We start from the raw sequence: 12,909 nt of genomic DNA on the forward strand, positions 1-12,909 counted from the left end.
CTGTTGCTGGTCGCAGTACGGGTGCGACACCAAGGGTTGCGATCCTGTTACCGGTCACAAAAAAAGACAAAAAGGAAAAAAAAAAAGGAGCTTTGGCTAAGACCTGCATGTACCTGAGGCACCCTGCTTTCCAAGGCAGGCATGGTGTGGAAAACAGAGGCGTGAATTAGCAAGAGGCAGAGCCACTTTGAGCCTCCAGGTGGGGGCTGTGTGGCTTGGTGAGGTCTTGGAGCCCATGACACTCACGCACCAGCCATGACCTTTCACCTGAGCAGGTGGTCAGTGCCGGGCACCGTGTAGGTTTGTCATTGTGATGCATGCCAGCAATGTCCATCATTGCATGGGCCAAAAGGAGTTTGAGATGCTTCTTTCAAAGAAACCCAAAGCCATTTAGCTGTTTTTAGAATTACATCAAGATCAGCTCAGTGAGAGGGGAAAAAACATTATCGCGAGGGCCGGCCCGGTGGTGCACTGGATAGTGCGCCGCTTGGGAAGCGTGGCGGCGCTCCCGCCCGAGGGTTCGGATCCCTCATACAGACCAGTTCCCACTCACTGGCTGAGCGAGGCGCGGGAGCAACACCGATGGTTGCGATCCCGTTGCCGGTCCCCGGTCCGGTACGGGGGCAACACTGAGGGTTGTGATCCGTTGCTGGACACGGAAAAAAACAAAAGAAAAAAAAAAAAAAAAACATTATCGCGAGGGCCGGCCCGGTGGTGCACTGGATAGTGCGCCGCTTGGGAAGCGTGGCGGCGCTCCCGCCCGAGGGTTCGGATCCCTCATACAGACCAGTTCCCACTCACTGGCTGAGCGAGGCGCGGGAGCAACACCGATGGTTGCGATCCCGTTGCCGGTCCCCGGTCCGGTACGGGGGCAACACTGAGGGTTGTGATCCGTTGCTGGACACGGAAAAAAACAAAAGAAAAAAAAAAAAAAAAACATTATCGCGAGCAGAAGTCCAAGACTGGCCAGTCCTCTCAGCTGGTTAGACTGCAGCGCTACAACACCAAGGCCAGGGGGTCAGATCCCCATACTGGCCAGCTACCAAGAAATAGAAAAAAGAAAAAAAAAAGCCAAAGTCTGCTAGGAAGTCAGTGGAAACCATTATCAGTCATGACACTAAATGAGCATTTCAGGATGAGAAGAATGCCAGGAACTAAGCTTCCCAAGCACACAGGTCCCAGAACCTTGCGTCCCAGCTGGTGATGAAGATGACAGCTGTACTGAACTGTCTCTTTTCTTCCTTATGTCTCCTCCAATGGAGGAGTTCATTGAAAACGGAAAGAACACTTCTCACATGTCACAGACTCTAGTACACAGGCTAGAGGTGCCATCTTGAGACACCATCTTGACAGGGGTTCATCCAATCTCCAAGTCCATATTTGTCACTAGCAAGAAATCCCCTGGTCCAAGGGATCCTGTTCTTGTTATAAGCAGCTCTAGTTGCTAGAAGGCTCTATCTGTTTAGCAAACTATGTAATCTGTGGGCTACGTCTGGCCCACCGTCTGTTTTTGTAGTTTTATTGGGTCACAGCCTTGCTCGTCCATTTACATATCAACAATAGCTACTTTTGTACTATGACATAGTTGAACAGAGACCTGCAAAATCTAAACTATTTATCTCCTGGCCCTAATTTACAGAAGAAATATGCTGTCTACAGCTCTGGTCAGGTCTGAATCTGAATCACAGAGCTACTCCCATCACTGATCCAAACCCTGTTTAAAAATAAGGACTTGCAGAAAAAATAAAAAAATAAAGACTTGCAGAATAGGTGGGGAAATTAGGAAATTCAGTCTAGAAAATGGAAAGCTGGTAAAGATGTATGAAAAGTCTGTAAGATGATTGTTAGTTAAATTGAACATAGAATAGTATTACTAATCTTAGAAAACTGCTTAAGGAAATATCCCTTTTTTAAGTCTGAAAGCCATATTGTAAAACCAAACCCCTTACTAGTCTCAGGCTAGGTAGGAGAGAGACTCCCAAATCTCAGTGGCTTAAGGCAAAAGTTTATTTCATGTTCAGGTGAGATGTCTATGAGGGTCAACCGGGGTTCTGGGCTTTTTTCCTATTTTTTTTTCAATTATAAAATAAATTATTGCTCATAGTCACACATTAAAATAATGTGTATATGGAAAGTAAAAAATGAAAATTACTTTTTTCTCCTGCCTTGTCCCAGCTTCACTCCTGGAATTGCGGCTGTTAGTAGTTTGGGGTATGCTTTTTTTTGGCCTATAGGAACACATTTTTTACTTTAAATAAAGAGCTCCCGTGACACTCATTTTACAGCTCACTTTTCTTTACTTAATATTTTATGAATATCTTCCCACGTGTGCTCCCTCCACCTGCCCCAGCCGTGCAGGGGCCCGTGTGGGTGCCGCTGTTCACCCGCTTGCTGATGGGTCTCCCAGTTTTGATCATGAACACTGTAATGGTGACTGTTCTTGGCACATTTCTTATATACTCAGCTGGTTTGTTCTTTACAGTAAATTCTTAGAAGTGATATTGCTGGGTCATATGATATGTGCCTTTTACGTTTTGATATTGGCAGTTTGTGTTTGTCTCCGTTCGTCACAGCCTTCTGGGTGGTGTGGTGGTGGTTTGGTGGCTGGCCGGTGCAGGGATCAAACCCTGGACCTTGTGTTATCAGTACCACGTTCTCACCAACCGAGCTGACCAGCCAGCCCCTCACGGTGTTCTTGATTTAGTTTGCATTTCTTTGAGTACTTTTGAGGTTGATCATGTTGTGTTTGGTCATTTGAGGCTGGCAGTGGAGCAGGCGAGTCCTCACATCTGGCGTTCTCTCCTGTTCCTGAGCGGCCAAGCGTTTCAGGGAGGCTCAGTGTCCTATCCTGGCTCCTTTACATTCAATCATCTTAGAATACGTGAATGTACTATGAGCTATTTCTTAGCTGGCCACATTTTGCCGGGGTGAGATGTCACTGGAAGGTTCTTTTCTCCAAGTTGAGTTGCTGTCTTGGGCTGCGACACTTTTTTATTTCAGTGGAAAAGTCTGGAAACTTCCCCTTGCCCTCTAATACTTGACAGTGATGCATGAGATGCTTCTGAACTGCTTTAGAAGAGGCGGTGAGGAGAGCGTTTTGAGGGTCTGCAGGTTTTCTTTCACCATCCCATGTTAGATCTCCCCTAATTGGGTTGAGGTGTCTAAGCCCATGAAGCTCACCATTTTGAAACTGGTTCTGTGATTTCACCTGTACAGTCCCTTGCAGAACAATGAAGTACACAGCATCAGCCTGACTCAGGCTAGACTCAGAAACAATGTGTCGCTCTGTTTGGTGACCATTGCTCTTCTGGTGGCACTCCATCTGCTCTGCTCTGGGTGACCTGCCCTGGTGGAGCTAACAAGCCCTGGCAGCCCCACAGGGACTCTGGGTGGCTCTCGCTCTGCACGCAGCCCCACAGCTCACCTTGTTCCTCTTTCCTTCCAGAATGTACAACTCCTTGTCCCTGTTGTCTTACCACAACCAGCCTTCTAACACCATCTTCTTCTTTGCAGTCCTTTCAGGGGAGTCAAGGGCGAGCCTACCTCTTCAATTCTGTGTGAGTACCCGTCGTCATCAGGCTGCTGGGGGCATGGATTCCTCTGGGATGGCACCAATGGCTTCTGGACAGCCACCTGTTTAAATATTCAAAGCTGAAGTATGTAAATGGAGTGCCACCAGTGGTCTAGAATTACCCAGAATCTTTATCTGACCTTAAAGAACCTACTCGCCCTCATCTGGGAATTCCTGAAAGCGTTAACTGTATTCTCTGAGGATTTAGCTCCTGCTCAGCCTGTTCCATCTTAGGATTCTCATGGGGAGATAAAAAGTCCTTCCTTCTCATTGAAAGTGGTGGTGGGAAAGGGGGCAGGGAAGCTTAAAACGTGCAGTGCTGCTCTCTGGAAAGTTCTCCATTTCTGGTGAACTTTTCTGTGCGGGGCCAGAGAAGATGAGCTGGAGATGGGGCCAGGACAGGGCCTCCAGCACTGTTGCCTGTGTCCCCGCAGGGTGAACGTGGGCTGTGGCCCTGCCGAGGAGAGGGTCCTCCTCACTGGGCTGCACGCGGTGGCGGACATCTACTGTGAGAACTGCAAGACCACGCTGGGGTGGAAATATGTGAGTACCTGCCTGTTCTAGCAGCGTCACTGTGACACTTGTGACAGGCCATAAATGGACATGCAGTTCATTTGCAACCAAGTAAGACCTCCCCAGGAGTGGGATAGATGATGTCAATCAAAGACAATGTGTTTTCCAGCAGTTTCTCCGGAAGCCAGTTAAAGACAGGCAAGCACAGGGCGTGGCCACACTCACTGTGCCCAGCCAGCGCCAGTCACCAGTGCTGCCCCAGGTCCCACAGGGCATGGGGCAGGAGGAGCCTGAGGGAGCTGCCATGAGGCTGCTCTCACTGTAAGGGGTAAGCTCTCAGCACAAGGACCTGCTGGGGTCAGGGACTGAGGCCCACCCTGCCACCCATGGGCTCTTGTCCCCAGCCCCTTCTTTGAAAATCGCCATCTCTGCCCCTCTCCCAGCCTTCACCTCTCCTTTCCTTCTTGGTGCACCATGTGGTGATCTGACATCCAAAAGATTACAGGCCTGCCCCGCCCAGCCCCCTCCTGCCATCCCTCCAGGCCTGGCCTCCCCCTGGTCCCCAACACTCTCCCAGAAGTCTCTCAGGTCTTTTCACTGTAGAGGCCAGTATGGATGCTTGGGGCCCACCTCTCTGTCTGACCTTTGTCAGCTGAATCCTCCCCTCTCCTGGGCCATCTCAAACACTTACATGTTGACAGTATCTCTCCCAGCAAAAGTCCCCACCCCCGCCTTCTGGCACCTGAGGCCCATCTAAGTGAGGGGCCTTCCTTTTCAAAGGTGTCACCTGCGTTCTTTCTGCAGGTGATTGTCTCTGGTCTCCGATTCCCCATTTGTGTTATAAGCTGTGAGGGGACCCAGTTCCCGGCAGGGAGATGAGGCCTGCACACCCCCATGAAGGGCCTTCTCTTCCCCATCACTCTGGCTGTCCCTGCCTTCACACTCCTCTTACACGGAACTCCTGGCAGGGGGGCTTGCACCTCTCTACACTCCTAAACTCCCACACGCAGATGGTCCGTGAACGGTTATAAAGGAACATTGCCCTGTGAGTTTAATGATGAATGTGAAGTAAAAGTGGTCGGTAGAGTGCGGTGTTATAACACCAACGGCAAGGGTTCAGTTCCTTCTATGGGCCAGCCGCCAAAATAATTTTTTAAAAATACAACAACAAAATTTTTTTTTAAAAACGTAAAAGTGGACTTGTTGCCTGAGACAGTCCCCTCCTGGCCCCAGGTCAGCACACGCTCAGGGGACATCTGGGTATAGATAATACTATAGACTTATTTTCTTTGCCAAGAGTGTAATGAAGTTGGAAAATGAAACCCATTCTGTCCTAAACCTTCTCTCTACTTCTTTTTTTTCAAGGAACATGCCTTTGAGAGCAGTCAGAAATATAAGGAAGGAAAATTTATTATTGAGCTTGCCCACATGATCAAAGACAATGGTTGGGAGTAAAGTGAAAGCTTCCCACTCTCCTTTGAATGTCCTTCTGTGAAAGAGACTGTGAGTGTGATGGCCATGGAGGAGCATCCTGATGACGCTCTGTTTCTTGAACTTCAACCTCTCAGGCTGGTCCCCTGCTTAGCTCTTGACACTCGAAGGCCTCACGGCCATTTCCCTGGGTAAGGCGTCCCCTCTGATCTGTGTCTTCTTCGTGAACATGTTGTTTCTGAAAATTTTCAATATTCTTTTTCTACTCAAGATCTAGAGAAAGAATTAGACAACTGATGACTTCTTCACCTAGTTCATACCTTCTTTTGACCTCTGCCTTCCACATCGTGTGGCTGTGCTTTTTCATGTTCGATAGAAAACCAAGCCAAGTCTCCAAAGACCGTAGGGACTGGGTCTCTGTAGAGAGCAGGCCTTGCCTCTCCTTTTTTAGAGTAAATGTATTGTAGCCCCCCTTTTTTTTCTAATTTGCAAAACTGCAAATTGATTATTCCTTTTATAGATGAACTGTTAAGGCATAGTGCTCACTTAAGAATATTCTAGGTTATCTCACTTGGTTAGAGCGCAGGCTCATAACCCCAAGGTCACAGGTTTGGATCCTCGTACTGGCCAGTCACACACACACAAAAAAGAATCTTCCAGAAGCAGTCAACAAACTTATACACCAAGGGTATTGGGGTTTTTTTTAGCCTGTTCAAAAACAGATGACATCACTGATAAGATTTTAGATAAGGTATAAATAGAGAAATGAGTCAAATTGTAACATCTTGTTTGTTTTTGGTGGCTGCCTGGTAGGGGGATCCGAACCCGTGACCTTGGTGTTATAAGGCTGTGCTCTAACCAACTGAGTTAACTGGCCAGCCAGAACATCTTGTTTAAGCCAATAGATTAACTAGAAAGCCAGTGAACTAGTCATTAGAGAAGACTGTCCCAGGGGCCTGCAGAGGCAGGGTTACTGAGGCAACAGCCTCTCAGGGTCTGGTACTGGGGGTAGCACCCTCATCAGTCACAGCAGCCTGTGTGTCAGGTAGTCACAGAGTGGCTGGTCCATGTAGTTACAGAGTAACACAGGACTGAGTAAAAGTCAGATTTCATTTTCTACCCTGACGTACTTGAAGAAAAAGAATTACTTTCTAATATGAAAGAGGCCAGACCCAACTGAAAAGACTTCAAAACTTGAGATTTGCAAGATTGTTTAAGGTATTTTCAGGAAAGGCTAAAGTTGCGAGACAGGTTTAAACTTTGTAAATGAAGATGTTTGGTTTGCTGGCAGTGTCGCACCTTGCTGCCTGGTATCATCACATGGACTGACACAGAGGGGACCTGTGTAGTCTCCCAGGTCCTGTGTGCCTGCCCATCCACCTGGGCCTCTGCAGGGCACTATGCAAGCGTTTGGCCAATTTGCAGAGAATGGAGACCAAAAGCCATTCCCAGATAAGTTTTGGCTTTCAATGTTTTGTAACCTGACTCAGGGCAGAAGGGCAGGAAAAGGGCCTAGGGAAGATGGGAAGCAGGGAGATAGGAGAGCAGTGTGCAGATATTTCTCAGTCTGGCGATGGCTCTGAAACTGCCTTCATACAAGGCTAGCTAGTGGCAGCAAGTGCAAGCTGGCTGAGGACAGTAAGAAAATGTCCCATACAGCTTTTGATACCCCTCCCTGACTCCAACCCTCTCCGGCTCCCTGCCAACCCACACCCCCTGGCTGCCACAGGCTCTGGCTCACTGCTCCTTCTATAGCGTACCTTCTGGTACCATCTCCTTGCCTGAGGCTCACAGCCTTGGAACATGGGGAATGCCACTGCCGTGAGCCCAGGGGCCTGGTGGGCACATCTCTGAGACACATCAGCTCAGCTGTGGCAGAAGCTACTTTAAGCACATCTACAACCTAGAAATTTTCCCTAGAAAGGAAGGAAATCTTTGCACAATTCGGCAAGCCTGTGTGTTTGGCTGTGGCCCCGCAGGCTGCTTTCTCCCAGAGCTAGTTGCCCCTGCACACCGAGGCTGCCCAGCTCACTCCGCTGTCCCTAGGTCGGTGCAGCTGTCCATCCGGACGCCTTCCTGAGCATCCAGCCACTCCCCACGACAGGGGCCCGGCTGCTGTGATGTGAAATCTGAAGGTGCTTCATTCATGAGCTGGCACGTAAGGTAGCCCTGTCTGTGGCTTCAGTCCATTGTCTGAAACCGTGAAGGGGCTAAAAGACGCCTTTCTTGATGGGGGATAAGTACTAGTGGCTGAAAACGTAGCTAAAACCAACCCTTCCCTTCCAGTCGTCATTCCTCTTACAAGTGGGGACTTGGCCTTGGAGGCTCCCAGAGGACATGGGGAGATGGTTGGGGGCTCATGCTGTCACCAACCTGCTGGGGCAGCCCAGCTGGAGGGCAGCCCAGCTCCTAGGCATGTCTCCAGAAGATGCTTCACTTAAATGGAAGAGAGAATCTTCTGAAATTCTTCTGACCAACTTTTGTATATACTAAAATTATATTTAAAGCTTTTATATGTTCTGGGCAAGTTTACTGCTCCTTCAATTTGAGCACTTTGGTTTTTGTATTGTCTTTTGTGATGGCATTGATTGAAAAATTTTTACTAGTACTTTTTTTGTATTTTTTTGGTAACTGATACCAGCAAAACTTCTATCACTTTTTTCGTTGGTTTTCTGCAAAATACAAGCTCTTTTTAAACCAAATGAACTGACCATGAGCTGGCTTCCAGGGATGTGATATTCACAGTACCATAACCAGATGTGCTGGTAAAGTGCTGGACTGTTCCACCCTCTTAAATTCCTAAATAAATATCATCCCGTGACTTCTATTTAAATTATTTTTTATTTATTTTTATTTTTTATTTTAAATAGCAGGAGGGGATGCCAGGATTTGTAGATGCATTTGACATAATGGAGTGTCTCTGGCACCGTACATTTGCTTTAGAAATGTGGTTTAGTTTTGTTGCCATTTTATACAGTATTTTTATACCTCAACACTCTCATGCTTGATGGCATCTGCCAGATACTAAAAAGGACCAGAAATGAGAATTTTTCCATAAGTCCTTTAATTTATCTGATGACTTCATCAGGTAATTACAAAATCCAAGTGGTTTTAACATCTAGAAAACTAAAATTTAAGCTCTAAAACGAACTACAGAAATGTGAACCCTCACTTGTAAACAGCCCCCGGCGGGCCTGTCCTCTGCCCGGTGGGGGTGGGGGCGGAGGCAAGTGGGTGAGGCTGTGTGGCCCATCCCTCAGGGCAGGTGCAGGCTACTGGGTAAGGCTGGACTGCCAGACAGCGACCTGGGGACAGCCAGAAGCTTTGCCTTAAGGAACAGGACCACCAAGCTCGAGCACACGCCACCTTCAGCCTCCTCTGGCCGTGCTGCCAGCCCTTGGTCCTATGTCTGTGTGAGGTTTACAAATAAAGCCTCCAATGTCAAACATCTCCTTTTAAATTGTGCTCGTTGTCAACAGGCTGAGCCCTGGTTTACTGCAGCACCCACTGGGACCAAAGGGCTGTTGGGTCTCGGCGCTCCTCCAGGGTCTGGGGGCTGCTGCAGTCCTGCTTCTCCAAGCTCACTGCCTGGTCGGGGGCTTCGTGTGTGGCCGGAGAAAAGCGTAATTACAGTTAGGGAAACTGCACCTCTACCCATCCTGACGTGCTGGCCATCCCTCCCCTGGGGTCATGGCCTCTCTGGCACACGCCCTGTGCCCTCCTGGGTGCTGGCTTGGGCCTGCAGGTTCAGGTTCACCTAGGCGCTCACCATGACCCCTAAGCCCCCACCTGCTTTTACACATGTGAGTTATCAGGCAGCAGCTGGACAAGAAGGGACTGGGGACAGCCTGGAGGAGGGCAAGGGGGTGAGGGAGGGGATTAGAAGGCCATTCTAGAGCCAGAGCCCTGCTCACAGAAGGGGCAGCTGCAGAGGGACAGGCTGGGGAGGAGGTGTCAGTGACTGGTGCAAGGCAAGATGACAGTGGGCAGAGCTGTGTCACGAAGGTCCCTGGGCAGTGCGTGGAGGTGGGCGAGGGGCATGGGCGGGGCAGGGAGGCTCTGCCTGCCATCCAGGGAGCCAGGGCTTGGCCTGCAGCTTCAGCATCAGAGATGGGAAAAGAGAACAACCAAGGATCAAGCTTAAGTCCGGTCCTGAGAGCCCCAGCAAGGGGTGGTGGAAATGGCTTTTGAAAGTAACACTAAGACTGGAGTCCAGGGTCCTCAACCTCCAGTTCCATCAGAACCCCTGAGGGTTGTCGCATCACATCCCGAGGAGCCCCAGCCCCCGGAGGCTCCAGTTCAGGTCTGGGCTCTGCAAATCCGTATCTCTAACAAGGTACCAGGTGATAGTGCTGGTCAGGGACCCATGCTGAGTAAACAGGCTGTCCCTAAGATGACGGAAGAGGGATTAAGAAAACCAGATGGGGACCCGATCCCTCCTCACTGTCCCGGCCTGCCCACTGGAGGCCTGCACCTCAGGTTTGGTCTAGGGCCAGACCCTGTGCTGGAGGTCCAAGAAGTGGGCTCTGGCTGGGCCCATGCCTTGGAAACAGGGCCTGGCCACTTGGCACCAGGTAAGGAATAAGGAGGCTGTGGGCTCCCAGGGGCCAGGAAAGGGGACCCAGGCAACAGGCAAGAGCTTTATTGGATCACAGCCTGCAGGGTAGGCTTATGAAGGCAGAAAACTCAGGGCCCCGCAGCCCTGCATCCGTACCAGGATCTAGAGCATCTGGCCTGTTGCTACCAGGAGCTGAAGTCCCCAAAACCTCGGCTGGGCTTTTTGGCCACAGGGGCGGCTGTACTGGTTGATGGTTCTTCCTCTTTTACTCGTTTCCTGGAAAGAGAACCAGATTCCAGCTGCCGGGCAGGCATCAGGCCCCAAGCTGGGAGCCCACACCCCGAAGTGCTGCAGTCTTCACATATCCCACATCTACACACGGCCCCCCAAATACATATCACTGCTCCCCTGTCCCCTAAATCTTGGTCTCTGTGCACAGGTGCAGATCCCTTTGGCTGCAGTGGCCCCCAGGACACACAGTCACTGCTTGAGTCTAGTGCACGTGGCTTTCACCCCCACCAGGTTCTGACTCAGGGCCATCAGTAGGTCCTTGTAGAGCACTGTTAGATGGGTCCCTGCCTTTTGGAGGGACACATGGGAGAGGCCAGCCCCATCCCACTCACGTGGTGGCCGGGTTGATGTACTTGCCCACCCCCTGGCGGTACGTCTGGGGGCCCTGGCTCCCCGGCTGGGGCTGACTGGTCTTCACTTTGTCCTCCAGGGCCACCTCGAGCTGCGTCTTCTTCCGCTGCTCGGCAATCTGTGGCAGAGCAGGGCCGTGGCTGACCAGGAGCCTCAGGTGGGGACGGACCCTGGGTTTGGGGGTGTGAGGGCCCCTCCTGCCCCAGCAAGGAAGGACTTGCCTGGAGCCCTCCCCAGGGGCAGCCCCACGTCTCCCTCACCTGAGCATCGGCCTCCTCATAAGGGTCCACAAACACCGTGGTGGCGTCGATGCGGATCTCCTCCTGCCAGCGGAAGGGGGCTGAGGGCCGGCGCCAGCAGGCTCCTCCCTCCCGCCCACCCAGCGCCAACTTGGCAGTGGTCCCTCTGGTCTCCCTGGGCACATACCTTAGGGCGATCAGTTTTGGGGTCACTTTCCACATTCTCCATGGATGTCAGCGTGTCAAAGCCCCCAACAACCCTGCAGCAGAGGGATGGAGGCGGGTCTGCACGTGCCCAGGCAGGATATCCCACAAGGGCCACACAGTCAGATGGGCCGGCAGGGCTCGGGCAGCAACTTAGCTGTGAGCCAGGATGGGCCACAGGAGAAATGAGGGGGGCCAGGAGACCACAGCCCTGGCCAAACCCAGCTCCCTGCTGCCTGGTTTTGTAAATCAAGTTTTATTGGACAGAACCCCACCCGCTTGCTTCCATGCTGTCTATTCTGTTTCATGCTGCACCAAAGAGTACTTGTCACAGAGACCGTGTGGCCCACAAAACTGGAAATACCACCTGGGCCTTTACAGGAAAAGTCTGCCAACCCCTGGACTAAGGGACCAAGAGCAAGACAAGATGTGGCCCAGACTTCCGATTCGGGCACTATCAAAGTGCCCAGAGGTGGGGGGCGTGAGTCGGACAGGGCAGCTGGCCCAAGCTTCCCCCTCTCCTTAGCCCGGCAGGTCTGGAGAGCCAAGCCACCCCCACCCATCAGAAATGCCCCAAGTCCCCACTCCACATGCACAGCCACAATCCTCTGGGGACAGGCAGTGAGGAGGTGCCTGCTGAGGAAGGGACCCGTCCAGCTGCGCCAACACCTCAGGTTCCATGCCGCCATTTCTCTTACCGCCCAAAGATGGTGTGCTTCTTGTCCAGGTAAGCACAGGAGCGGAACGTGATAAAACTGGGAGAGGAGGACAAGGGTTAGGGCAAGCCTGTGAACTTCTCCGTCCACTGCCTTGTCCTGCCACTGCTGGGTACACAGCAGGAACCCCCCCACCCCCTCCACACCCTGTTCTGGGAGCCTACCGCTGCCATCCTGGGCAGGCTTTAGCCAGGGCCGCCCAGGTAAGCTGAAGGAGAAAGCTCCAAGCATGCTGCCCCGGCTGCACCAGCCGCTGCCAGCCTCCCGGTGGGTGGAGCCTGCACCCAGAGCCCAGGCCAGAGGCGGGCCGATGGGGCCTGCCCTCGCAGCTGCTCTGGAGCAGTCTGGGATGGGAGGGAGGGGCAAGTGGGAAACCAGAACCCAGCCCTGCCCCATCGAGGGACTAGGTAGAGGACCAAGGCTGGGAACCGGGAGAAAGGAGGAGATGAAGCAAGGATGGAAACAAGGAACCGTGGGTAACTGAACGGGCACAGACCAAGAAAATGTCATGTCTAATTTGGCATCAAAAGGGGGTGAAATTAAAATACCCGATGACACCAACGTGGAGGACGGGCGGGTGGCTGGGAGGAAAGCCTTTGACAGACAGGGCTTGTCTGGGAGGAAAGTTGAGACGTTACCTAGTTGCTCAAGACTTTAAACAGATGCACTTCTTGACTTAAACATCTGACTTCCAAACCAGGAGAAAGAGAAGAGGAGGAAATGAAAAGAAATATTAAAAAGGATGACTAGAAAGCACAGAGGAGGGGGCCGGGAAGCAGTTCCCTGACCGGAAGGTTAAGTGCGCACTTCCGACTGTCAGGATGAATTAAAACAACCAAAATGCAGGCATGTCCCTAAAGAGACAGCCCTAGAATGCGACAATCTGAAAGGCTGAAAGTGAAAGGAGGGAAGGAGACAGTGTACAAGAGATGAAGGCAAAAAGCGACCTGGGATGTGTCACAGTGAACAAGAGCAGGAAGCCAATCCCCGGAGAGGGGAGGGCGGCACCCTTGTCCCCAACAGCCTGCACAGACT

General features: G+C 51.4%; 2 protein-coding genes across 4 annotated transcripts; one reads left to right on the plus strand and one right to left on the minus strand.

Moving 5' to 3' along the window:
- Positions 1-3,264: 3,264 nt before the first annotated feature.
- Positions 3,265-5,819, plus strand: LOC103583056 (protein yippee-like 1; the record flags this gene model as incomplete). Its single annotated transcript, XM_008564477.1, has 3 exons — positions 3,265-3,557; positions 4,006-4,114; positions 5,450-5,819. Coding segments are annotated over 3 exons (492 nt in total), but the record flags the coding sequence as incomplete, so codon positions are not given.
- A 2,737-nt stretch (positions 5,820-8,556) lies between these two features.
- On the minus strand, positions 8,557-11,941 carry LOC103583055 (peptidyl-prolyl cis-trans isomerase-like 2). 3 transcript variants are annotated; one of them, XM_008564476.1, is made up of 6 exons: positions 11,857-11,941; positions 11,142-11,214; positions 10,976-11,038; positions 10,697-10,833; positions 10,230-10,349; positions 8,557-9,114 (listed from the first exon to the last, which is right to left on the minus strand). In XM_008564476.1, exons 2-5 carry the CDS (start codon positions 11,181-11,183, stop codon positions 10,256-10,258), a joined length of 336 nt encoding a protein of 111 aa, XP_008562698.1. In that variant the 5' UTR covers positions 11,184-11,214; positions 11,857-11,941; the 3' UTR covers positions 8,557-9,114; positions 10,230-10,255. The 3 variants fall into 3 exon arrangements, with proteins under 3 accessions (XP_008562698.1, XP_008562697.1, XP_008562696.1); XM_008564475.1 differs by having other exon boundaries at positions 8,557-9,903; XM_008564474.1 differs by lacking the exon at positions 8,557-9,114 and having other exon boundaries at positions 10,143-10,349.
- Positions 11,942-12,909: the final 968 nt, after the last annotated feature.

This window comes from Galeopterus variegatus, unplaced genomic scaffold (genome assembly GCF_000696425.1).
Source record: "Galeopterus variegatus unplaced genomic scaffold, G_variegatus-3.0.2 Scaffold19333, whole genome shotgun sequence".
NCBI classification, from domain to species: Eukaryota; Metazoa; Chordata; class Mammalia; order Dermoptera; family Cynocephalidae; genus Galeopterus; species Galeopterus variegatus.